Source organism: Rhinoraja longicauda, chromosome 7, assembly GCF_053455715.1.
Source record: "Rhinoraja longicauda isolate Sanriku21f chromosome 7, sRhiLon1.1, whole genome shotgun sequence".
NCBI classification, from domain to species: domain Eukaryota; kingdom Metazoa; phylum Chordata; class Chondrichthyes; order Rajiformes; family Arhynchobatidae; genus Rhinoraja; species Rhinoraja longicauda.
In genome coordinates, this window is record NC_135959.1 from 44,573,221 (window position 1) to 44,597,426 (window position 24,206).

At 46.3% G+C, this 24,206-nt stretch overlaps 2 protein-coding genes across 3 annotated transcripts in view; one reads left to right on the forward strand and one right to left on the reverse strand.

Moving 5' to 3' along the window:
- The first annotated feature begins 983 nt into the window (after window positions 1-983).
- Window positions 984-18,964, forward strand: c1qtnf9 (C1q and TNF related 9). The gene is made up of 4 exons (XM_078403063.1): window positions 984-1,010; window positions 11,070-11,263; window positions 13,871-13,933; window positions 17,277-18,964. Exons 2-4 carry the CDS (start codon window positions 11,098-11,100, stop codon window positions 18,044-18,046), a joined length of 999 nt encoding a protein of 332 aa, XP_078259189.1. The 5' UTR covers window positions 984-1,010; window positions 11,070-11,097; the 3' UTR covers window positions 18,047-18,964.
- A 3,883-nt stretch (window positions 18,965-22,847) lies between these two features.
- Window positions 22,848-24,206, reverse strand: part of LOC144595537 (anoctamin-5-like) — a 38,181-nt gene continuing 36,822 nt past the window's right edge. For both annotated transcript variants that reach the window (XM_078403065.1, XM_078403064.1), the window contains one exon: window positions 22,848-23,694. The gene's annotated coding sequence lies outside the window, so the exon portion shown is untranslated. The remainder of the gene's footprint in view (window positions 23,695-24,206) is intronic.

The following is a 24,206-nucleotide window of genomic DNA, read 5'->3' on the forward strand; positions in this document are numbered from 1 at the left end:
GGGCATGCTGAACTTCCTAAGCCTTTTAAGGAAGTAGAGGTGTTGATGTGGTTTCTTGGCTAGAGCATTGTTGTGGCTGATCCATCACAAATTGCTGGTGATATTTATTCCTAGGAACTTGCTGATCCCAGTTTCAACCTATAATTGATACCAAGGCAATTAATAGAGTCACACTACAGTAACAGAACATTTTACCCATCCATCAAGTACCTATCTACACAAATCCAATTTGCCAGCATGTATTCCATGGCCTGTACTGAGTGTAGGTCATAGGTCATAAGTGATAGAAGCAGAATTAGGCAATTCGGCCCATCAAGTCCACTCTGCCATTCAATCATGGCTGATCTATCTCTCCCTCATAGTCCCATTCTCCTGTCTTCTCATAACCTCTGACACCTGTACTAATCAAGAATATGCCTAGAAAATGTCCATTGGATTGGCCACCACAACCTTCTGTGGCAATAAATTCCACAGATTCACCATCCTCTGACTAAATAAATTCCTCCTCATCTCCTTCCTAAAGGAAGGTCCTTTAATTCTGAGGCTATGACCTCTAGTTCTAGACTCTCCCACTAGTGGAAACATCCTCCCCACATCCACTCTATCCAACCCTTTCACTATTGAGATCCAATGAAAGCCCCCCTCGTTCTTCTAAACTCCAGTGAGTACAGGCCCAGTGCTGTCAAACGATCATCATATGTAAATACTTTGTAATACTTTGATAAATTTGGGCCAGTTGAACCTTAAGGTTAAATGAACCAAGAAACAACTTATCCTTTTTCTCAGAATTTGCAAATATAATTGTTAATCATTTGTTAAAATTGGAAATGCTTTTACTTGGGTACAAGGGATATCTGGGCACTTTGTTGCATCTAGTTTGTCTTTGATGGAATGCATTTATCAATAACTAATGTGGTTTACTAATTGTACTTGGGGGGGATGGAAAATGTGATCTATATTTTGAATCGTTCATTTGAAAATGCATCCATTCAGAGGTGGCAGCTGATACAGTAAGTTGGCAGAGCTTTATTTTAAGTTAATTAAGTAAATTTTGTGAATTGCTATTTATTTTCACCTCTGCAATCTCATTTCGAACCTATCTTAAACAAATGGAATTTACATCAAGGAAAACCTTAAATGCTATATTTATTGGTAGATAGAGTAACGTCTGTATTCTAGGAAAGGCACAGTGTGCTACACCATCTCAGTGACCCAGGTTCGATCCTGGCTTTGGCAGCTGTCCACATGACGTTTGCATGTTCTCCTTGTGACTAGGAGGGTTTTCCCTAGGTGTAGGAAGGAATTGCAGATGCTGGTTTATACCCAAGATAGACACAAAGTGCTGGAATAACTCAGTGGGTCATGCAGCATCTCTGAAGAAAAGGAATAGGTGACGTTTGGGGTCAGAACCCTTCTTCAGTCTAAAAATCTACTTTCAATCTGAAGAAGGGTTCCGACCTGAAACATCACCTATTCCTTTTCTCCAGGGATGCTGCCTGACCCACTGAGTTACTCCAGGACTTTGTGTCTATCTTCCCCTGGGTGTTCTGGTTTCCTCCAACATCCCGAAGGGCAAGCTGCTAGATTGATTACTGTTCTGTAAACGATCTTAACGACTTACAGGGAATTGTCCCTCAATTAGTGGGGTAGCAGGAGAGTGGGGTAGAGGGTAGTGAATTGTCCCTCATCTAGTGGGGTAGAGGAAGACGAGAGAGAATAGATGGCAGGGAAATAATTGAAGGAATGAGACAGATGGGATTGCTCTGTGAACTGGCTTTGACTCAAAGGACTCTATGTCCTCCCAAGTCTAATAAAGTCTTAAAAAGTGAACAATATTTTGTGGTCAAATTGTTTGAACTTTAAGTTCCAGCAACAATGTTATTAAAGGGGTGATGCAGTTGTAGTGTGAGGTGCATGAAAATGAATTGAGATTAAGCATTTACAATTTGTGATCATGTTGAGGAATAATGTACAAGGGGCTTCAGCTTCATGTTAGCAGTAGTGCTCTTTCATTGACTAATACTGCACTGAGCTGTGTGTGTGAGATGCTTGGACAATAACAGTTGCTCGATTATTGATCATTAACAGAGTTCAAATAAAGGAACTGTGCCTTCCACAGTTTAAAGATATCATAAAGTCCTTTAGAGCCAATGTTATACTTCTCTAGACACAAGGAACTGCAGATGCTGGAATCTTGAGTAAGACAAAGCGCTGGAATAATTCAGCAGGTCAGGCAGCATCTGTGGAAGGAATGGATAGGTGACATTTTGGATCGGGACTTTTTTTCAAACTTGGCAATGTTTGGGGTTGGGACCTTTCTTCAGACTCTAGGCGACACTTCGGCTTGGGACTTCTGTCTGAAGAAGGGTCCTGATCTGAAATGTCACCTATCCATTCCTTCCACAGATGCTGCCTGATCCGCTGTTATATCAGCAATTTGTTTTATACTTCTAGAAATGTATCTATTGTAATTATATTGTTTATTATTGTTTCGAGAGAATGTTGCAGCTAATGTCTCCAAAGCAGTGGGATACATAGTGACACCATTGGAAGCATTTCCCTTAAACCTGAGATTATCAGACTCACAGTTAGCTTTCTTGTAACTCCTACAACAAAAATAAATATCATAGTTTTGAAGATAAGAACTTGAAATGGCAGTGTAATGAATCAGCACAGTTGTCATATAATTTCACTATTTAATTATTTTTATCAGGCAATAGCTGTTTTGCAGGTTGGTTTGTTGTAAAATTCATATTGCACACAGCTTGGGTGAAGTAATCTAGTTGACAGCCATGGTTGTCAAATGGCCCATTGTTGGCTAGGGAAGGTGTGATCTCAAGAGGGAAACAATGTGGAGAACTGTGGACTGATTAAACAACTAGGGTGGAGGAAGGGGGCAAGGGAGAAGTGGGAAGGTGAGTGTAAGTAGAAGTTACTTAATACGAGACAATTCAAAACGTTCAGACTGCTGAGTTGTAAGCTACCCAAGTGAAATATGAGGTGCTGTTCCTTCAGTTTGCATGTGACCTCACACTGGCAATGGAGGAGGCCCAGGACAGAAAAGTCAGTATGGGAAAATAGATAGACACACAAAATGCTGGAGTAAATCAGCGGGTCAGGGAGCATCTCTGGAGATAAAGGATGGGTGATGTTTCGGGTCAGAACCCTTCTTCAGACTGGAGAATGGGAAGGGGAGTTGAAATGGTTGGCAACTGTGAGATCCCGTTGGCCTTGGTGGACCAAGCGTAGATATTCACAACTAGAATGTTGGACTTAACAAGCTCACACGTCAGTGATCATGCTAGCGTTGGCATGAGAGGCCCAGAGGTTATTCCTTTGATTGTAAAAATCCACGACATATCATAATTTCTGCTCTGTGTTCTCCAGCAGAGGTCAGTAGACCTCAGACTGTCGGAAGGAACGCAAAATGCTGTAAGAGGGTCCTGAACTGAAACATCACCCATCCTTTTCCCCAGAGATGCTGCCTGACCGCTAAGTTACTCCAACACTTTGTGTCCATCTTCGGTATAAACCAGCATCTGCAGATTCTTTCTACACAAAAAGCAAAAGTGGCCCTTTGAATTGTGAACACAAGGAACTGCAGATGCTGGTTTACAAAAAAACCCACAAAGTGCTGGAATAACTCAGCGGGTCAGGAAGCACTTTTGAAGAACATGGATAAGTGACGTTTAGGGTTGAGACCCTTCCTCATGCTGATTGTAGTAGGGGACAGAAAGGTGGAAGAGAGATGGTGGGGGGGACCAAAGCCTGGTTGAAGTAGGGTTACAACCCAAAACGTCACCTATTCCTTTTCTTCAGAGATGCTGCCTGACCCGCTGAGTTCTTCTTCTTAAGCCCTTTGCTCCTCTAGGGAGCATAGGCCATTGACATATGTCCTCCACCTCACTCGGTTGTTGGCGGTTCTTTCGAGATCTCCCCAGTTGAGCCCACTCCCAGACATTTCTGCCTGGACACCTCTTCTCCAGCTGTTCCTGGGGCGACCTGTTTTCCTTTTTCCTTGAGGGTCCCATTTCAGGGCTTGCCGGGTGATGTTTGTGGCAGATTTTCTGAGGCTGTGTCCAATCCAACACCATTTTCTCCTTCAGATTTGTCGCTCCCTCATCTTCATGTCCGGAGTAGATAATGGACTGCCCTCTGGCCAATTTGATCTCCCCTGACTGTGTCCATCTTGTTTCTGCCAAGCTCAGGACTGAGAGATTGTAGCGCATCATTTTGTTGGCAATTGTGGCAGCCTTGCCAGCCTGGAACATGGTTCGGATGTTCCACTTCCCCACAAGGATGGATTTCTTTTGGCGTCAGAAGGTGTGTCAGCTTCCCAGCGCCCTTGCGGGTTTGGCTCTCCACCACATCAAGGTTGTAATCAAGGAGAGGGCCCTGCTGAGTTACTCCAGCATTTTGTCTATCCCTGGCAAGTGATGTGTGGATATAGGTGTGGATCAGGTCAGGCACATGGACTAACCATTGGTGTTTTAGAGAGCAAATTAGTGTTTGCTTCCTCCAGTGCAGTGGAGAACACATTATCCACATTCACAGAAGGGGTGGCACGGTGGCGCAGCAGTGGAGTTGCTATCTTACAGTGCCAGAGACTCCGGGTTTGATCCTGACTATGGGTGCTGCCTATATGAATTTTGCACGTTCTCCTTGTGACTGCGTGGGTTTTCTCCTGGTGCTCCAGTTCCCTACCACACTCTAAAGGCATGGCTTTGGTAAAATTGTAAATTGCCCCTAGTGTGTGTAGGATAGTGTTATTGTAGGGGGTGGTCACTGGTTGGTGCAGGCCCAGTGGGTCGAAGGGCCTGTTTCTGCACTGTATCTCTAAACTAAACAGATATGTAAACAGTACTCAGTAAAACGTAATACTCTGTAGTTTCATAAAACTATCTTTTTATCTTTGTGTCCCAGTTCTGATGAAGGGTCTTCAAACTGAAATGTTCACTCAATTTTTCTGACATGCTGACCGTTTCCTGCACCTTCTGATTTTCTTTTCCAGCTAGTTATCTCTTCCATAAATCATTTACAAATGTACTTTCTAAGTCCCTGCGGCTTGGTCTTTGCCCCAGCAATCATAATAGTTCTGAATGCTTTCAACTGATTACGTTTTAGTGCTTTGTCTGAGCAAAGGCCTCAGCCCCTCTCATTCCAGTTCCGCTGCCATGAACCCAGCTTACTATCCAGAAACACAAGACTGCAGATGCTGAAATCTTGAGCAAAAAGTCAAACTGCAGGAGGAACTCAGCAGGACAGATTAGTTTAGTTTATTGTCACGTGTACCGACGTATAGTGAAAAACTTTTGTTGCGTGCTAACCAGTCAATGGAGAAACTATACATGATTATAATCGAGCCATCCATAGTGTACCGAATCAGGATAAAAGGAAAAATGTTTAGTGCAAGATAAAGTCCAGTAAAGTCTGATTAAAGATAATCTGAGAGTCTTCAGTGAGGTGGATAATAGCTCAGGACCGCTCTCTAGTTGTTGATAGGGTGGTTAGTTGCCTGATAACAGCTGGGAAGAAACTGTCTCTCAATCTCGAGATATGCGTTTTCATACTTTTGTACCCCTTGCCCGATGGGAGAGGGGTGAAGAGGGATTGTCTGGAGTGAGACTGGTTCTTGATTATGCTGGTGGCCTTGCCGAGGCACCATGAAGTGTAGATGGAGTCAATGGAAGGGAGGTTGGTTTGTGTGATGGTCTGGGCTGCACTGCAATTTTCTGTAATTTGTAATTTCTTGTGGTCTTGGATGGAACTGATCCCAAACCATGCTGTGATGCATCCCAATAAAAGTCTATGACACTTTCTATGGCGCATCTGTAGAAGGTGGTGAAAGTTGTTGGGGACATCCCAAGCTTCCTAAGCCTTCTCAGGACGTAGAGGCATGTGCTTTCTTGGCCATTGCTTCAATATGGCAGGTCCAGGACAAGTTGCTGGTGTATTTATTCTTGGCAATTTGAAGCTTTCAACTATCTCTACTTTGGTGCCATCAATGCATACCATGGGTGCAGCCCTGTTCAGGTGCAGCCCAGTGAGGGAAGTGCCCAGTGAGAAAAGTGCGAGTCTTTGGCTGCGAGTCTTCGGCGAGGAGGCTGAGGTGAGGAGGATACCATTGTTTTAAGCCATAGCTGGTTATAGGCACAAGGTGATGGCGGAAAAGTTGGTGCGGTGTGTTTCCTGCAGGATGTGGGAAGACAGGGACGTCGCGGGAGCTTCTGGGAGCTACACCTGCAAGAACTGTGTCCAGGTGCAGCTCCTGAAGGGACGTGTGGTGGAGTTGGAGAGGCAGTTGGATGACCTCAGGGCCATCCGGGAATGCGAGAGTTTCCTCGACAGGACCTATTGTGAGGCTGTCACGCCAAGGGTCCAGGTCGAGCGAAGGTGGGAGACTGTTTCCGGGGGGAGTGGACGTGGACTACAGGAGACCCCAGTGGCTGTGCCTATTGCAAATAGGTATACCCTCTTGGGAACTGTCGGGGCAGAAGACGTTTCCAGTCCGAGTGGCGGACCTGTTGGCAAGGATACTCGACAGGGGAGACCGAAGTCTGGAAGAGCCGTAGTGGTCGGTGACTCCATAGTCCGAGGGACGGACAGAAGATTCTGTGGCAGCAGGAGGGACTTGAGGATGGTCTGTTGCCTCCCTGGTGCCAGGGTTCAACACATCACAGACCGGCTTCAGAAAATCCTAGCGAGGGAAGGCGATCAACCTGAAGTCGTTGTGCACGTGGGCACGAATGACGTCGGGCGGAAGAGGAAGGAGGTGCTACAGCGGGAGTTTAGAGAGTTGGGAAAAACGCTGAGAAGTAGGACGTCGAAGGTGGTTATCTCTGGACTGCTACCGGTACCTCGTGCTGGTGAGGCCAGGAACAGAGAGATAGAGGGTATGAATTTATGGCTGAGGGACTGGTGCAGAGAGCAGGGATTTAGATTTCTGGACCACTGGGATCTCTTCTGGGCTAGGGGTGACTTGTACAAAAGGGACGGGTTGCATCTTAACAGCAGGGGGACAAACATTCTGGCAGGCAGGTTTGCTAGTGTGACACCTGTGGCTTTAAACTAAGTAGTGGGGGGGAGGGGTTAACAAATTGTGAATATGAAGATGAGGTAAAAGGGAATACAGGAGATATTGCAAAAGACTCTCGGAAGAATGGGAACAGAAGTTCTAGAGCGGAAAAGAAATTAAGGGCAGGGCCAATTGTGAACGATGTGAGAGGGGAGGTAAATACAGAAGTTAAAGTGTTGTACTTAAATGCGCGTAGTATAAAAAATAAAGTGGATGAGCTTGAGGCTCAGTTAGTCATGGGCAAGTATGATGTTGTAGGGATCACTGAGACATGGCTACAAGAGGACCAGGGCTGGGAACTGAATATTCAGGGGTACACAACGTATAGAAAAGACAGACAGGTGGGCAGAGGGGGTGGGGTTGCTCTGATGGTAAGGAATGATATTCATTCCCTTGCAAGGGGTGACATAGAATCAGGAGATGTTGAATCAGTATGGATAGAAATGAGAAATTGTAAGGGTAAAAAGACCCTAATGGGAGTTATCTATAGGCCCCCAAACAGTAGCCTCGACTTAGGGTGCAAGTTAAATCAGGAGATAAAATTGGCGTGTCAAAAATGTAATGCTACGGTGGTTATGGGAGATTTCAACATGCAGGTAGACTGGGAAAATCAGGTTGGAAATGGACCCCAGGAAAGAGAGTTTGTAGAGTGCCTTCGAGATGGATTCTTAGAACAGCTTGTACTGGAGCCTACCAGGGAGAAGGCAATTCTGGATTTAGTGTTGTGTAATGATCCTGATCTGGTAAGGGGACTAGAGGTAAAAGAGCCATTAGGAGGCAGTGATCACAACATGATAAGTTTTACTCTGCAAATGGAAAGGCAGAAGGGAAAATCGGAAGTGTCGGTATTGCAGTATAGCAAAGGGGATTACAGAGGCATGAGGCGGGAGCTGGCCAAAATTGATTGGAAGGAGGCCCTAGCAGGGAAGACGGTAGAACAGCAATGGCAGGTATTCCTGGGAATAATGCAGAGGTTGCAGGATCAATTTATTCCAAAGAGGTGGAAAGACTCTAAGGGGAGTAAGAGACACCTGTGGCTGACAAGGGAAGTCAGGGACAGCATAAAAATTAAGGAGAGGAAGTATAACATAGCAAAGAAGAGTGGGAAGACAGAGGATTGGGACTCTTTTAAAGAGCAACAAAAGTTAACTAAAAAGGCAATACGAGGAGAAAAGATGAGGTACGAGGGTAAACTAGCCAATAATATAAAGGAGGATAGCAAAAGTTTTTTTAGGTACGTGAAGAGGAAAAAAATAGTCAAGGCAAATGTGGGTCCCTTGAAGACAGAAGCAGGGGAGTTTATTATGGGGAACAAAGAAATGGCAGACGAGTTAAACCGTTACTTTGGATCTGTCTTCACTGAGGAAGATACACACAATCTCCCAAATGTTCTAGGGGCTGGAGAACCTAGGGTGATGGAGGAACTGAAGGAAATCCACATTAGGCAGGAAATGGTTTTGGGTAGACTGATGGGACTGAAGGCTGATAAATCCCCAGGGCCTGATGGTCTGCATCCCAGAGTACTTAAGGAGGTGGCTCTAGAAATAGTGGAAGCATTGGAGATCATTTTTCAATGTTCTATAGATTCAGGATCAGTTCCTGTGGATTGGAGAATAGCAAATGTTATCCCACTTTTTAAGAAAGGAGGGAGAGAGAAAACGGGTAATTATAGACCAGTTAGTCTGACATCAGTGGTGGGGAAAATGCTGGAGTCAATTATAAAAGACGAAATTGCTGAGCATTTGGATAGCAGTAACGGGATCGTTCCGAGTCAGCATGGATTTACGAAGGGGAAATCATGCTTGACAAATCTACTGGAATTTTTTGAGGATGTAACTAGGAAAATTGACAAGGGAGAGTCAGTGGATGTGGTGTACCTCGACTTTCAGAAAGCCTTCGACAAGGTCCCACATAGGAGATTAGTGGGCAAAATTAGGGCACATGGTATTGGGGGTAGGGTACTGACATGGATAGAAAATTGGTTAACAGACAGAAAGCAAAGAGTGGGGATAAATGGGTCCCTTTCGGAATGGCAGGCAGTGACCAGTGGGGTACCGCAAGGTTCGGTGCTGGGACCCCAGCTATTTACGATATACATTAATGACTTAGACGAAGGGATTAAAAGTACCATTAGCAAATTTGCAGATGATACTAAGTTGGGGGGTAGTGTGAATTGTGAGGAAGATGCAATAAGGCTGCAGGGTGACCTGGACAGGTTGTGTGAGTGGGCGGATACATGGCAGATGCAGTTTAATGTAGATAAGTGTGAGGTTATTCACTTTGGAAGTAAGAATAGAAAGGCAGATTATTATCTGAATGGTGTCAAGTTAGGAGGAGGGGGAGTTCAACGAGATCTGGGTGTCCTAGTGCATCAGTCAATGAAAGGAAGCATGCAGGTTCAGCAGGCAGTGAAGAAAGCCAATGGAATGTTGGCCTTCGTAACAAGAGGAGTTGAGTATAGGAGCAAAGAGGTCCTTCTACAGTTGTACCGGGCCCTGGTGAGACCGCACCTGGAGTACTGTGTGCAGTTTTGGTCTCCAAATTTGAGGAAGGATATTCTTGCTATGGAGGGCGTGCAGCGTAGGTTCACTAGATTAATTCCCGGAATGGCGGGACTGTCGTATGTTGAAAGGCTGGAGCGATTGGGCTTGTATACACTGGAATTTAGAAGGATGAGGGGGGATCTTATTGAAACATATAAGATAATTAGGGGATTGGACACATTAGAGGCAGATAACATGTTCCCAATGTTGGGGGAGTCCAGAACAAGGGGCCACAGTTTGAGAATAAGGGGTAGGCCATTTAGAACGGAGATGAGGAAGAACTTTTTCAGTCAGAGGGTGGTGAAGGTGTGGAATTCTCTGCCTCAGAAGGCAGTGGAGGCCAGTTCGTTGGATGCTTTCAAGAGAGAGCTGGATAGAGCTCTTAAGGATAGCGGAGTGAGGGGGTATGGGGAGAAGGCAGGAACGGGGTACTGATTGATAGTGATCAGCCATGATCGCATTGAATGGCGGTGCTGGCTCGAAGGGCTGAATGGCCTACTCCTGCACCTATTGTCTATTGTCTATTGTCTATTGTCTATTGTACCGCTTCGCTTCCTGAAGTCGATCACTATCTCCTTTGTCTTGCTGACATTGAGAGAAAGGTTGTTGTCTTGGCACCAGATCACGAGGTTCTCAATCTCTTTCCTGTACTCCGTCTTATTATTTGTTATCCAGCCCTACCACAGTGGTGTCGTCCGCAAATTTGTGAATTGAATTGGATTTGCACTTGGCCGCACAGTCGTGGGTGTATAAGCAGGGCAGCATCTGTGAAATTAGTCCATCAGTATGAAGTGATCAAAACGTTGTCTATTCTGTCCCTCCACAGATCATAAGACCATAAGACATAGGAGCATTCAGACCATCGAGTCTGCTCTGCCATTCAATCGTGGCTGATCTATCTTTCTTGATTAGTACAGGTGTCAGAGGTTATTGGGAGAAGGCAGGAGAATGGGGTTAGGAGGGGGAGATAAATCAGCCATGATTGAATAGCAGAGTAGACTTGATTGACTGAATGGCCTAATTCTACTCCAATTCCTTATGACATTATCTTTCCCTCTCAACCCCATTCTCTTACCTTCGCCCCTGTAACCTTTGACACCCTTACTAATTAAGACATTTTCAGTCTCCACTTTAAAAATACCCAATGATTTGGCCTCCATGAATTTCACAGACTCACCACCCTCTGACTAAAGAAATGTCTCCTCATCCCCATGCAGCATGACCTGCTGAGTTTCTCCAGCAGATTGTAGATTACCATTCACCCCTCATTTGGATCTGATAAATATTTTTGCAAATCTTCTTACATTGCCATCTTAACCTACACTATATTTCCATTTTATATCAATAAATGAAAAGAATAATCTGCAGTTATAACCTTTAAAAGTTAAAGTCATTGGTTAGTTTTTTAGTTCAACGGTCTGCTCTGAAATTCTCTTGCTTATTGTCTTTAGATTGTGATTGTGAGCATCTGAATCCAGGATGCAGGTCTGGTTGCTTATCATGTCGATGGCCCTGGTGAATGGTGAGGTGACCAGAACAGAGTCGTGTAGAGCTGGACATCCTGGAATTCCAGGAAATCCCGGTCATAACGGCATTCCTGGAAGAGATGGGCGGGACGGGTCCAAGGGTGATAAAGGAGACACAGGTAGAGTGATCAATGGTGCTTTATTGTCGCGTGTAAACGCGTAGTGAAATTATTTTCTTACAATCAGTCCAGTGGAGTGTTGCCATGGCTAAGCACATCCCCGATTAGCAAAGTCTACAGAGATAGACAATAGACAATAGGTGCAGGAGTAGGCCATTCAACCCTTCGAGCCAACACCGCCATTCAATGCGATCATGGCTGATCACTCTCAATCAGTACCCCGTTCCTGCCTTCTCCCCATACCCCCTCACTCCGCTATCCTTAAGAGCTCTATCCAGCTCTCTCTTGAAAGCATCCAACGAACTGGCCTCCACTGCCTTCTGAGGCAGAGAATTCCACACCTTCACCACTCTCTGACTGAAAAAGTTCTTCCTCATCTCCGTTCTAAATGGCCTACCCCTTATTCTTAAACTGTGGCCCCTTGTTCTGGACTCCCCCAACATTGGGAACATGTTTCCTGCCTCTAATGTGTCCAATCCCCTAATTATCTTATATGTTTCAATAAGATCCCCCCTCATCCTTCTAAATTCCAGTGTATACAAGCCCAATCGCTCCAGCCTTTCAACATACGACAGTCCCGCCATTCCGGGAATTAACCTAGTGAACCTACGCTGCACACCCTCCATAGCAAGAATATCCTTCCTCAAATTTGGAGACCAAAACTGCACACAGTACTCCAGGTGCGGTCTCACCAGGGCCCGGTACAACTGTAGAAGGACCTCTTTGCTCCTATACTCAACTCCTCTTGTTACGAAGGCCAACATTCCATTGGCTTTCTTCACTGCCTGCTGTACCTGCATGCTTCCTTTCATTGACTGATGCACTAGGACACCCAGATCTCGTTGAACTCCCCCTCCTCCTAACTTGACACCATTCAGATAATAATCTGCCTTTCTATTCTTACTTCCAAAGTGAATAACCTCACACTTATCTACATTAAACTGCATCTGCCATGTATCCGCCCACTCACACAACCTGTCCAAGTCACCCTGCAGCCTTATTGCATCTTCCTCACAATTCACACTACCCCCCAGCTTAGTATCATCTGCAAATTTGCTAATGGTACTTTTAATCCCTTCGTCTAAGTCATTAATGTATATCGTAAATAGCTGGGGTCCAAGCACCGAACCTTGCGGTACCCCACTGGTCACTGCCTGCCATTCCGAAAGGGCCCCATTTATCCCCACTCTTTGCTTTCTGTCTGTCAACCAATTTTCTATCCATGTCAGTACTCTACCCCCAATACCATGTGCCCTAATTTTGCCCACTAATCTTCTATGTGGGACCTTGTCGAAGGCTTTCTGAAAGTCGAGGTACACCACATCCACTGACACTCCCCTGTCAATTTTCCTAGTTACATCCTCAAAAAATTCCAGTAGATTTGTCAAGCATGATTTCCCCTTCGTAAATCCATGCTGACTCGGAATGATCCCGTTACTGCTATCCAAATGCTCAGCAATTTCGTCTTTTATAATTGACTCCAGCATCTTCCCCACCAATGATGTCAGACTAACTGGTCTATAATTACCCGTTTTCTCTCTCCCTCCTTTCTTAAAAAGTGGGATAACATTTGCTATCCTCCAATCCACAGGAACTGATCCTGAATCTATAGAACATTGAAAAATGATCTCCAATGCTTCCACTATTTCTAGAGCCACCTCCTTAAGTACCCTGGGACGCTGAGACCCTGTGCAAGAAGCACCGGGTTTTGTCGGCATTTTCAAAGTCCAGTCCACGTTCTAGTTGTTATGTGGTGTCCGATCCAGGCGAGCCCCAGGCTGCTGCAGGCCTCCTGCCATCACCTTCCCTTGGAGTGTGTGTCGACCAGCGAGCCAACGTTCCTCTCCTCACCCGTCCACCTTTGTGCCTCGGGGCACCTCCCGCAACCAACCTCAAGTTGACCCCAGTTCCCTGTCCTACCGGCCTCAATCCTCACCCATCACGTCCGTCCTCATCACCGGCTCCATCCTCCCGGTCTCTGGTCTTCGGGGAAGAGTAGAGCCAGCTTGGCGGCTATCCCCATAGGCCATGGCCCGCAGGGTCTTAGTGCGTCCAGTCACGCAGTACGAGCAGGGGCCGGCTCGGGGGCTTCCCGCCAACAGGCCTCAGTGGGAGCTCCTGCCACACCATAGTGTTTTATTTATTGTGTGGTTAGAAACATGAGACTTTCGTTATTTCTTTATAAATAACCTTTCATATCTAAATCCTCATGAAAGGGCAGGATTGCTGGGGTCGTGGATTGTGAGGAATGCTGTCAAAGTATACTGGGGGTTATAGACCAGCTGCAGAAAAGGACAGCAAAATGGCAGGTGGAGTCCAGCAGAGCAAGTGTGAGGTGCTGCACTTTGGGAGGTTGAATGTCAGGGGCAAAAATATACAGTTGATGGCATGACCCTGAACAACATTGGTGCAAATAGGGATCCAAGTACATACTCTCTGAAAGTGGCAACACAAACAGATAGAGTGGTGAACAAGGCATAAGGTATGCTTACTTTCATGGGTCTAAGCGTCATGGTTCATGTTCGTGTAGGCTGCATAGAATTCTACATATTTTAACTTATGTAAAGAGATTGTAGTAAAACAATTCTCACAAACTTCTTTAAACAGGTGAAGTTGGGAAATTTGGACCCAGAGGACCCGAGGGGTCTAAAGGCGAACCTGGAACACCAGGTAAGAGGCATTTTCCATTCAATTGTTCACCGGGCCTGCCTGTGTTTCTACAATCTGGGTAGGTGGCTAAGCTTTAGAGATATAACATGGAAACAGGCCCTTCGGCCTACCGAGTCCGTGCGGAATAATGATCACTCCGTACACTAGCACTATCGTGTACACATAGGACAGAAGCCAATTAACCTACAAACCTGCATGTCTTTGGAATGTGGGAAGGAATCCGGAGCACCCAGAGAAAACCCACGCGGTCACAGGGAGAATAAACAAACTACGTACAGACATCACCCAAAGTCGGGATCGAACCCGGGTCCCCAGCGCTGTAAGGCAGCAACTCTGCTGCTGCCACGCCGTGCCTTGAACTGAATGTATTCTTATGAACTGTTGAATTGAACTCTCGCCAGCACGTTAATAACAGGCTTGATTAATGATTGTTCAGCTTTTCCTGTTTGGTAGGGAAGAGAACAATTTAAATATTGTTCCTATTGTGCCATAGAAACTAATTTAAATCGAAGCCAGACAAACACATGAAAATATATATGAGGAAGGAACTGCTGAAGCTGGTTTGCATATCTTTCATTCATTGTTCTTTATCTCTCTACATCATCATCACCTCGTTTTCCTTTTCCCTGACTAGTCTGAAGAAAGGTCTCGACCCGAAACGTCACCCATTCATTCTCTCCAGAAATGCTGCCTGTCCCGCTGAGTTACTCCAGCTTTTTGCGTCTATCTTCGGTTTAAACCAGCATCTGCGGTTCCTTCCTACACGAGCCATCTAAAGTATTGACCTGTCAGAGTATATCTACAAACAGCAAGAGTGGTATCCAGCAAGAAAGATAACCAAGAGCAGTAACTCTAAATGATTTTTTCCCCTTCTCTTAACAGATTGATTGAGAGAAAAAACATGAAATTTCTTTTTTTTTTAAAATTTCACAAAGAATTTAGAACTGCAGTCTCAAGAATGGTCCTAACCCGAAACGTCACCCATCCTTTTTCTCCGGGAATGCTGCCTGACCCGCTGAGTCACTCCAGCAATTTGTCTCCAGCATCTGCAGTTCTTCCCTACACGTAGAACAGTACAAGACGGGACCAGGCCCTTCGGCCCACAATGTCTGTGCCGAACATGAAAAGATAAACTAATTGCCTGCACATGATCCACAATCCTCCATATCTATGTGCCTATCTAAAAGCCTCTCAAATGGAGAAAGCTGTACCTTAATGCTGTACCCTCTGGTTTTTGACATTTCCACACTGGGAAAAAGAATATGATTGTCTGTTCCACCAATGCCACATAATTTTCTGTACTTCTATCAGGTCTCCCCTCAGCCTCCGACGTTCCAGTGTAAACAACCCAAGTTTGTCCAACCTCTCCTTAAAGCCAATACCCTCTGATCCAGGCAACAACTTTGTGAAGGTAGACACAAAATGCTGGAGTAACTCAGCGGGTCAGGCAGCATCTTAGGAGAGAAGGAATGTGTGACGTTTCGGGTCGAGACCCTTCTTCAGACTCCTCTCCTGAGATGCTGCCTGACCCGCTGAGTTACTCCAGCATTGTGTGTCTACCTTCGATGTAAACCCAGCATCTGCAGTTTTTTTTCCTAAACAAATTTGTGAACCTCCTCTGCACCCTTTACAAAGTCTCCACATCCTTCCTGTAATGGAGTGATGAAAACTGCATACAATACTCCAAATGTGGCTTAACCAAAGTCCAATAAAGTTGCAACATGCCTTCCTGCATCTTATCTCAATGCCCCGACAGATGAAGGCAAGCAGGAAAGATATATGCCCTCTTATTGAAAAATTTATTGAAAAATACAGCATGAAAACAGGCCCTTCGTCCCACCGAATCCATACTGACCATTGATTACTCGTCCACACTAGTTCAATGTTATCCCCAATTCTCACCCACTCCTTACAAGCTAGGGGCAATTTACAGAGGCCACTTAATCTACAAACCTACACATCTTTGGGATGTGGAGGAAATCCGGAGCACCCGGAGGAAATCCACACGGTAACAGGGAGAATGTGCAAACTCCACGTAGACAGCACCCAAGGTCAGGGTCGAACCCGGGTCACTGGCACTGTGAGGCAGCAGCTCTATCAGCTGCCCCACTGTGTGATGCCCCATGTATTGCAGGGGTCCAATTGTGTTTACACACTATGCATCAATATTTCTTCACCAATTCACCCCTCCCAACCCATCCGAATTTGGCGGAAAGTTTCCGCTTTTTAATTTCATTTCCGCCATTCCGATTTTGCCTCACATTTTTTCTGTAAAACAGTCGGTAATTGCAATTTGTCAATTCAGCCCCTAGAGGTCGCTAGGGGTGCCATGTGAAATCCCCCCCGCCCTGGAAGTCTCCTAGGAAAATGTGGCACCTAGGCTGGGCAAGGCAGCCAATCTCGACCTCATCGGGACTTCCATGGCCAATTTGTCAATTTGGGCGCTAGAGGTTCCGCGAGAAATTCTCAACCTCATCGGGACTTCCATGGCCGATTGGTGGGTTGAATTTGCAACCAGTGGCCGGGGCTCTGGAACTCCAGCCCAGCTGTAGCCAGCACCTCTATCCCCATAAACCAGCCATAAACTTGGCTCTGGAACCAAGAGTGCCAGAAAATCAGTGGTGGAACTGTAATGAGTAAATATTAAATTTAAGTGCAAGATTATATAACTATATTAATTAATTAAGAAAGACTTAAAATTTAAAACACAGCAGAAAATCCAATTACCACCTTTTTGGGCTGATTAATGTGCAAATTTACTCCGTTCTTCCGCATGCTTAGTCGAGTCTTTCTTCAACTCTTTCTTCATAACTTAGTCATACATTTAATGACATTGTTCTTTTATTCAATACCAAGAGAATTGGGATGTGTAATGAAAAAGCAAAATAGAAAAAACAAAACAAAACAATTTTTTGTGTTGCAAAAAGTATCTCTGTTCAATAACCTTTCTATAAATAGCAGAATACACTCGTGATAGGCCTGACATTGTACATGTAGTCCAAGAACTACAGACTGTTGGAAATAATAGTTGTTTTTCACACATGAATGTAGTGCAACGCGTACGCGCATTTGGCGTGTATACCTTTTTCTTTGCTGAAAAGTTGCCTTAGGCGCCATATTATGAACTTTGATGAAAAATTCTGAATTTTGGACATCAAAGTTATGAATTTGTAAAATCAAATGTTGGGAGGTCTGCCAATTAGTCTGAAAATGGTTCTAACCCGAAATGTCACTTATCCATGTTCTCCAGCAATGCTGCCTGACCCGCTGAGTTACTCCAGCACTTTGTGTCCTTTTGTGTAACCCAGCATCTGGAGTTCTTTGTTTCTTCTTGTGATTTCAGGGCCCCCTGCTGCAGCAGGTATAAAAGGAAGAAGAGGGGAACAAGGAACTAAAGGTATACCTGGCAAAATGGGACCAAAGGGAGTTCCTGGACCATTCGGACACAAGGGACAAAAGGGGGAAATAGGACTGCAAGGGGAGCAGGGTATCAAAGGAGATTCAGGACCTATAGGTCCAAAAGGGGAAAAGGGAACTGTGGGAGTTCAGGGAAATATTGGACCACCAGGTGCCAGAGGACCCACAGGTTTCCCAGGTGCAAGAGGAGACATAGGAGCTGACGGACCATCCGGGCTTCCCGGGATTCAGGGCATAAAGGGAGGCAGAGGAGAACGTGGGGAGAAAGGGAACACTGGCGAAAATGCAGTGATACGGAACAGTGCTTTTAGCGTAGGGTTGACAGAAAGGTCCAAGATGCCTCGTTCGGGTGCCCCAATTAAATTTGAAAAGATCTTGTACAACAACCAACATCACTACGACCCCACCACTGGAAAGTTTACGTGTCGGCACCCGGGGGTTTATTACTTTGTCTACCACATCACTGTTTATGTCAAACATATGAGGGTGGCCTTGTACAAAAACGGTGTTCAGACCCTCAATACTTTTGATAGTTACCAGAATAGTGAGGACCAAGCCTCCGGTGGTACTCTGTTGCAGCTGCAACACAGGGACCAAGTGTGGCTTCAAACAATTGGTGGCGATTTGTTCAATGGGCTGCATGCAGATGACGACGATGACACCGTCTTTACAGGGTTTCTGCTGTTTACTGAGTGAAGTAGTTCACTAAACCTTTCATATAATCATAGTCATACAGCACGGAAACAGGCCCCTTGGCCCAACATGCCCATGCTGACCAAATGCCCCATCTACACTAGTCCCACCTGCCCTCATTTTGCCCATATCCCTCTATACCTGCATATCTCCTCTATTTCCACTGACTAGTTAGCATGCAACAAAAAGCTTTTCACTGTACCTTGGTACACATAACTATAAACTAAACTAACCTACCTTTCCTATCCATGGTCCTATTTCATTGAAGATACACTTGTTTTTTTAAGTAGAACATAAAATTTCAAACAGTACAGCACAAGAACAGGCCTTGTCTGAAGAAAGGTCCTGATCCAAAACGTCACCTATCCGTGTTCTGCAAAAATGCTGCTGGAACCACTGAGTTACTCCAGACTTTGGTGTCTTTCTTTTACAAAAGAGCCGACACATCTGAACATGATGCCAAGACCAATTCTTATCTGACTGCACATAATCCATATCCCTTCATTCCCTGTATATCCATGTCCGTAGACAAACCCACTGTTGCAACTGCCTCCACCCCAACCCTGGCAGCACGTTCCAGACACTCGTCACCATCTTTGTAAAAAACATGTTCACACATCTCCCTTAAACGTTGCCTCTCTCACAAAACTATGGCCTCTAGTTTTGATCTCCCATCCTGGAATCGACCAACATCGCAGAAGGAAATTAAGGGTCTAGTCATTGAAGCCACAACACCATAAACGTTGGAAATCTGAAACGAGAACAGAAAATGGCAGAAACGGTGGAGGAAAAAAGAGACAATCTTCACATCAGTGATCCTTAAACAGAACTTTCAAAATAAATAATTGCAAAGAGGGTGAGGGTGGAGGGAATGTCAGTGTAATTCTCTGATGTGACTGTCTTAAACGTTCATCAAATCATTTCTACTAATCATTGTTATCAGATGTAAGATAATAATGCATTAAAATATGTTCTCGACCATCTGCATGAAGGGGAAAGTGTTCTTCTTGGAATTTTTTAAAGTGAAACTAGACCAAGTGGACCCGTTGGGCCCAAACCTCTCCTGCATTGGTACAGCACCCCCCTCCTCCCCTCCCCCCTTCCACCCTCCCCCCTTCCCCTCCCTCCCTCCCCCTCCTTCCCCCCCCTTACCCATCTGTCCCTCCCTCCCCCCTCCTTCTCCCCCCCCCATCCCTCCCTCCCTCCTCCCTTCAACCCCCCCTCCTCCCCTCTCTTTCTATAGAACTACAAAAATTAAATCAAAACATCCACAGTATTAAAAAGATTTATTTTTGATGTCTAAGAAAATTGGCACATTTTCAAATATATAATAGTAAAACACTGGTCAAATAGCACATCCGGGAAATAGAAGGGCTGTAAACTGCACAGTGAGAGTGAGCTCCCCCTTTCCCCTTCAGTACCATCACTACCACTCTACAATGTTGTTCATCAATAATTTATTGCAGCAGTTGTACAAATTTAATAAACAGAACAAACATTTTCACTTTGCAGTGTTGACCAGCAGAACTGAATTAGCATTCAGCATACTCATTACACAACAGCATTCTACATAAAGCAGTTCTAACACAGTGAAATAGTTCAAGGTGCTTTATAGAATAATTGCCAAACGATCGAAAAAACATGGATAGTCCAGGGTGAATATGTTCAACCATCTGGCTTCTAAGTAGGGTAGAAAGATTGAGGAGTTGACAAACAGGGTATCACACATACCACAACACAGTACAGTGTACCACACTGTTCCATATCACAGCAGACTGTACCACCCTGCATCACAGTGTACCACACTGCACCATACAACAGCACGCCATACCACACTGCAGTGTACCACACTGCACCATATCACACCACACCGTACCACCCCCCACTGCAGTGTACCACACTGCACAATACCACACCATACTGTACCACACCGCACTGTAGTGAACCACACTGCTCCATACCACACTACATTGTTACCGCATTGTCTGACGTTGTAATGCACTGTACAATAGCACACACTACTGCACCGTACCCCACTACAGCACATTGCTTCGCACCGTACAACAGCACACTGAACCGCACTGTACGGCACTGTACCACACCGTACACACCACACTGTACCTACTACACCGCAGTGTACCACACCGTACACACCACACTGTACCTACCACACCGCAGTGTACCACACCACACCACACTGTACCATACCGCACTGTACCCCACCACACCGCAGTGTACCACACCACACCACACTGTACAACACCATACCGCACTGTACCACACCGCAGTGTACCACACCGTACACCACACCGCACTGTACCTACCACACCGCAGTGTACCACACCATACCGCACTGTACCCCACCACACCGCACTGTACCTACCACACCGCAGTGTACCCCACCACACCGCAGTGTACCACACCATACCGCACTGTACCTACCACACCGCAGTGTACCACACCACACCACACTGTACCATACCGCACTGTACCCCACCACACCGCAGTGTACCACATTGCACCACACTGCTCCGTACCGTACCGCACCGCACTATAGCACACCATACCACAGTGTACCACATTGCTCTATACCATGTAGCTCCCTACCACAGCACTGTGCTCGGGTTGACCACTTTAAAACTTTTTTTTAAAGGTTTTTATAATGCAAAATGCTTTTATTCAAAACAAACAAATATACAGAGTAGTAACACGATCAAAGACTGGCAGTGTACAAAGTTATCAAATTAAAACATCGCCAACTTTATCAATAATACACTCAACCTCCCGTCACGACCAGCGTTCATGGAAGGCCTCGAGTCCCCGTGGACACCGCGTATTCCTTCTCCAGGGACACGTGAGCACGGACGTAGGCCTGGAAGAGGGCAGGCAGTTGACTCTGGTGTGACCACCGACTACCTGCTGACTGGATCTGCGAATGGCCATCTTGGCCAGGCCCAGGAGCAAACCGACAGGGAGACCCCCTCCTCCCTCCCTCCCCCCCCCCTCGAGACCCGGTGACCAAAGATCAGGAGCGTGGGGCTAAAGTGCAGCCAAAACTTGAGGAGCAGCCCCTTCGGATAGTCAAACAGGGGCTACAACCTCTCACACTCCACATACATATGGAACACTGTCTCTTCCTCGCCGCAGAAGTGACCGACGGCTGGCGAATTCGCGAACCGACTTAAATTTCTGTTGCACGCCATAGCTCTGTGCAACACTCTCCACCCCAGGTCTCCGATGTAAAGGGGGAGGACTCCCTAGTAGAGAGACCTCCACTGTGGACCGCTCCCACCTCAGGTGGCAACACGGACCGCCAGGACGTGTCCGGACAGAAGACGAGGGTGAGGACGTGTAGAGTGCGCAGGAGCAACCTGTACAGCACGCGACTGTTCGTGTCACGGAACGGCACGCTGGGCATCTCGGAAAGGCGGCTCTTGTTATGTGGGGCCACCTTTGCTGGGATCATCCAGAGGAAGTTGGTGGACTTCTTCTGGGGCAACGGAAAGCACTGGGTCTCTGCAGCGGTCCTGAGTCTCCCGATCGAGGAGGGCGGTCAGTCGCTGGTGTGCATTCGCACCCAGTTGGTGGCTCTCTGCCTCAAGATCCTGCTGAGATACCTGTAGTCGGAGCGTCCTCCCAGGTGGCACGTGCTGGTGACACACCTTTTCCAACGGGGCCACTGCCTTCAAGGAGATATGTGGATACTGGTGGTGGGCATCAACTGTGCTCTCCTGCAGAGGATGCCTGACTTCTATCGGGACCTGCTGAGAGTCTGGAACTTGGTTGCCGTTGACCGGAGCCCCCGGTGAGAGCAGCCGGCCCTCGTCCCACCCCACCAAGTGTCGGGGAAGCTCAAACGTGTGGAGTACGCGCGGCTGAGCAAACTCCCGCTCAGCCGGAAGTACTCGTCGGACCCAGGCGCCGTAATCCTTCCCGGGAGCCGGTCCCACACGACATGAGCCGCCTTTCCTCTACACCCTTCATCTCCCTTCAAGACGCAGGGCAGCGTCTCCTGTACGGGCTCTTCCTCCACACCCTGCACTTCCTCGCCCTGATCCACCGTCCAGACACTAAGGGGCGGTCGGTGTTGCCGGGGGGGGGGTCCCTCTATACAGGGATTCTGCCCCTCTCCATCGGGGACCTGGGGTGGAGGGTATTGCACCAATGAGTCCCTTGTAACCAGTTTCTCTCGCGGTTCACAGACTCGCCAGCCGCCTGCCACTTTTGCGGGCTGGAAGAGTCTGTGTACCACATGTACATGGAGTGTGTGAGGTTGCAGCCCCTGTTCCAATATCTAAAGGGGCTGCTCCTTGTCTTTTGGCTGCACTTCTCACCCACCATCCTCATTTTTGGACACCCTGTGTGTAGGGGAGAGGGTAGGGCCGAAGATGTCCTTGTTGGGTTGTTCTTGGGCCTGGCCAAGCTGGCCGTCTGCTAGTCGCGGTGCCAGGTGGAAGAGGGCTCTGCCTGAGCCGGCTGCCTGCCCCTTTTCCGGGGTTATGTCGGCGGCTGGGTGGTTTTAGAGAGGGACTACGTGCTGTTTGTGGGGGATTTCCGGGACTGTTGGGCACTGCAGGGGGTAGAGTCTATCCTCAATAAGGATTGTAACATAGTCTTTTGAAAATTTAGTGTAGATAATTTGGTGATTTTGTACTATGGTGGTGAGTGTGTTACCACGGTTTGGTTTTGTATCATAATTAAAAAAAATGTTTTTGATACAAAACCCCCCTCCACAAAAAAAAGCACACGGTGCCACACCACTGCAAGAGACATAGGATGGGTCAAGAGAAAGGTAGAGTGTGCAGTTACATCAAGGTTTTCACTCTCAGAAATAGGTTCCGTCTCACATTTTATTTAATATCCTTATCAATGGATGAAACAAAAAGAAGAAATTAAAAACAGAATGATGGGTCGAGAGAGAAGAGAAACAAAAAACACAGTCGTCAAGGGATAAAATTCATAAGAGTGCAATTAAACAATAAAAGAACAGAGAGCTGTCGATTTTCAATTACTAAAAGGTTTTCACGGGCAAATGTCACGGTGCAGTCTTACCCCCAGGACAAAGTGAAACATCCGTGTCTCCTATCATCAACTGGAGCTTTCTGTGACTTTAGCCAAAAATATATTGGAAAATTCACAGGGGACATACACGCACACACGCACAAACACACACACGCACACACGCACAAACACATGGCACAGAGAGAAACATACAGATGCACACACGCACACACGCACAAACACACACACGCACACACGCACAAACACATGGCACAGAGAGAAACATACAGATGCACAGACAAACGCATGCACAAGCACAAACACGTTTACTCACACCTACCCAAAAACACGTTTACACAAAAACACCCACACATACATCTACACACACCTACAAATACCTACACAGGCACATCTACCTCACACACACACACACACCTACATACACCTGCACACAAGAAAATCCTGCTATGATGCTACTGAAATCTTTTACAAGAAAAGAAGTGCATTAATGAAATGTCCTGTTTACACTTGGTGTCCATGCAATTCACGCTGCCTGCTGCAAGCTGTGGTCATTCTTCTCAATTCAGCAAGTTTTCTTCACGTGCAAAGCTTTGGAAGTTTGAGTGCATTCACTGTAATGGTGTTCATATCTTTGGAAAAGAGAACAAACAATATTGAGTTCACTGTTCAAACACCATATCAGGTCATAACATATGTACAGCAACCCAAAAGATGTGCTGGGGCACTATTTGGCTTCTGTAAGGTACTCGTTAGAGTTTAGAATTGATTGATTGAAAGACACAGCATGGAAATGGGCACTTTGGCCCACCAAATCCACACCGACCAACGATCTTCTGTTCAGATTGGTTCTATTTTATCCCATTTTCTTATCCACTTCCTACACACTGCACAATTTACAGGTGACTATTGACCTACAAACCCACACATCTTCAGGATGTGAGAGGAAACTGGAGCAGCAGGAGGAAACCCACACGGTCACAGGGAGAACGTGCAAATCCACACAGCACCCGAGGTCAGGATCATACCCGGGTCTCTGGCTCTGTGAGGCAGTAGTTCTACCAGCTGCACCACTGGGCCATTGATGAGCTTAGTGTAGCTGATGTAGTTTGCATTCACTGCAGACAGGATCGCAGATGAGCCG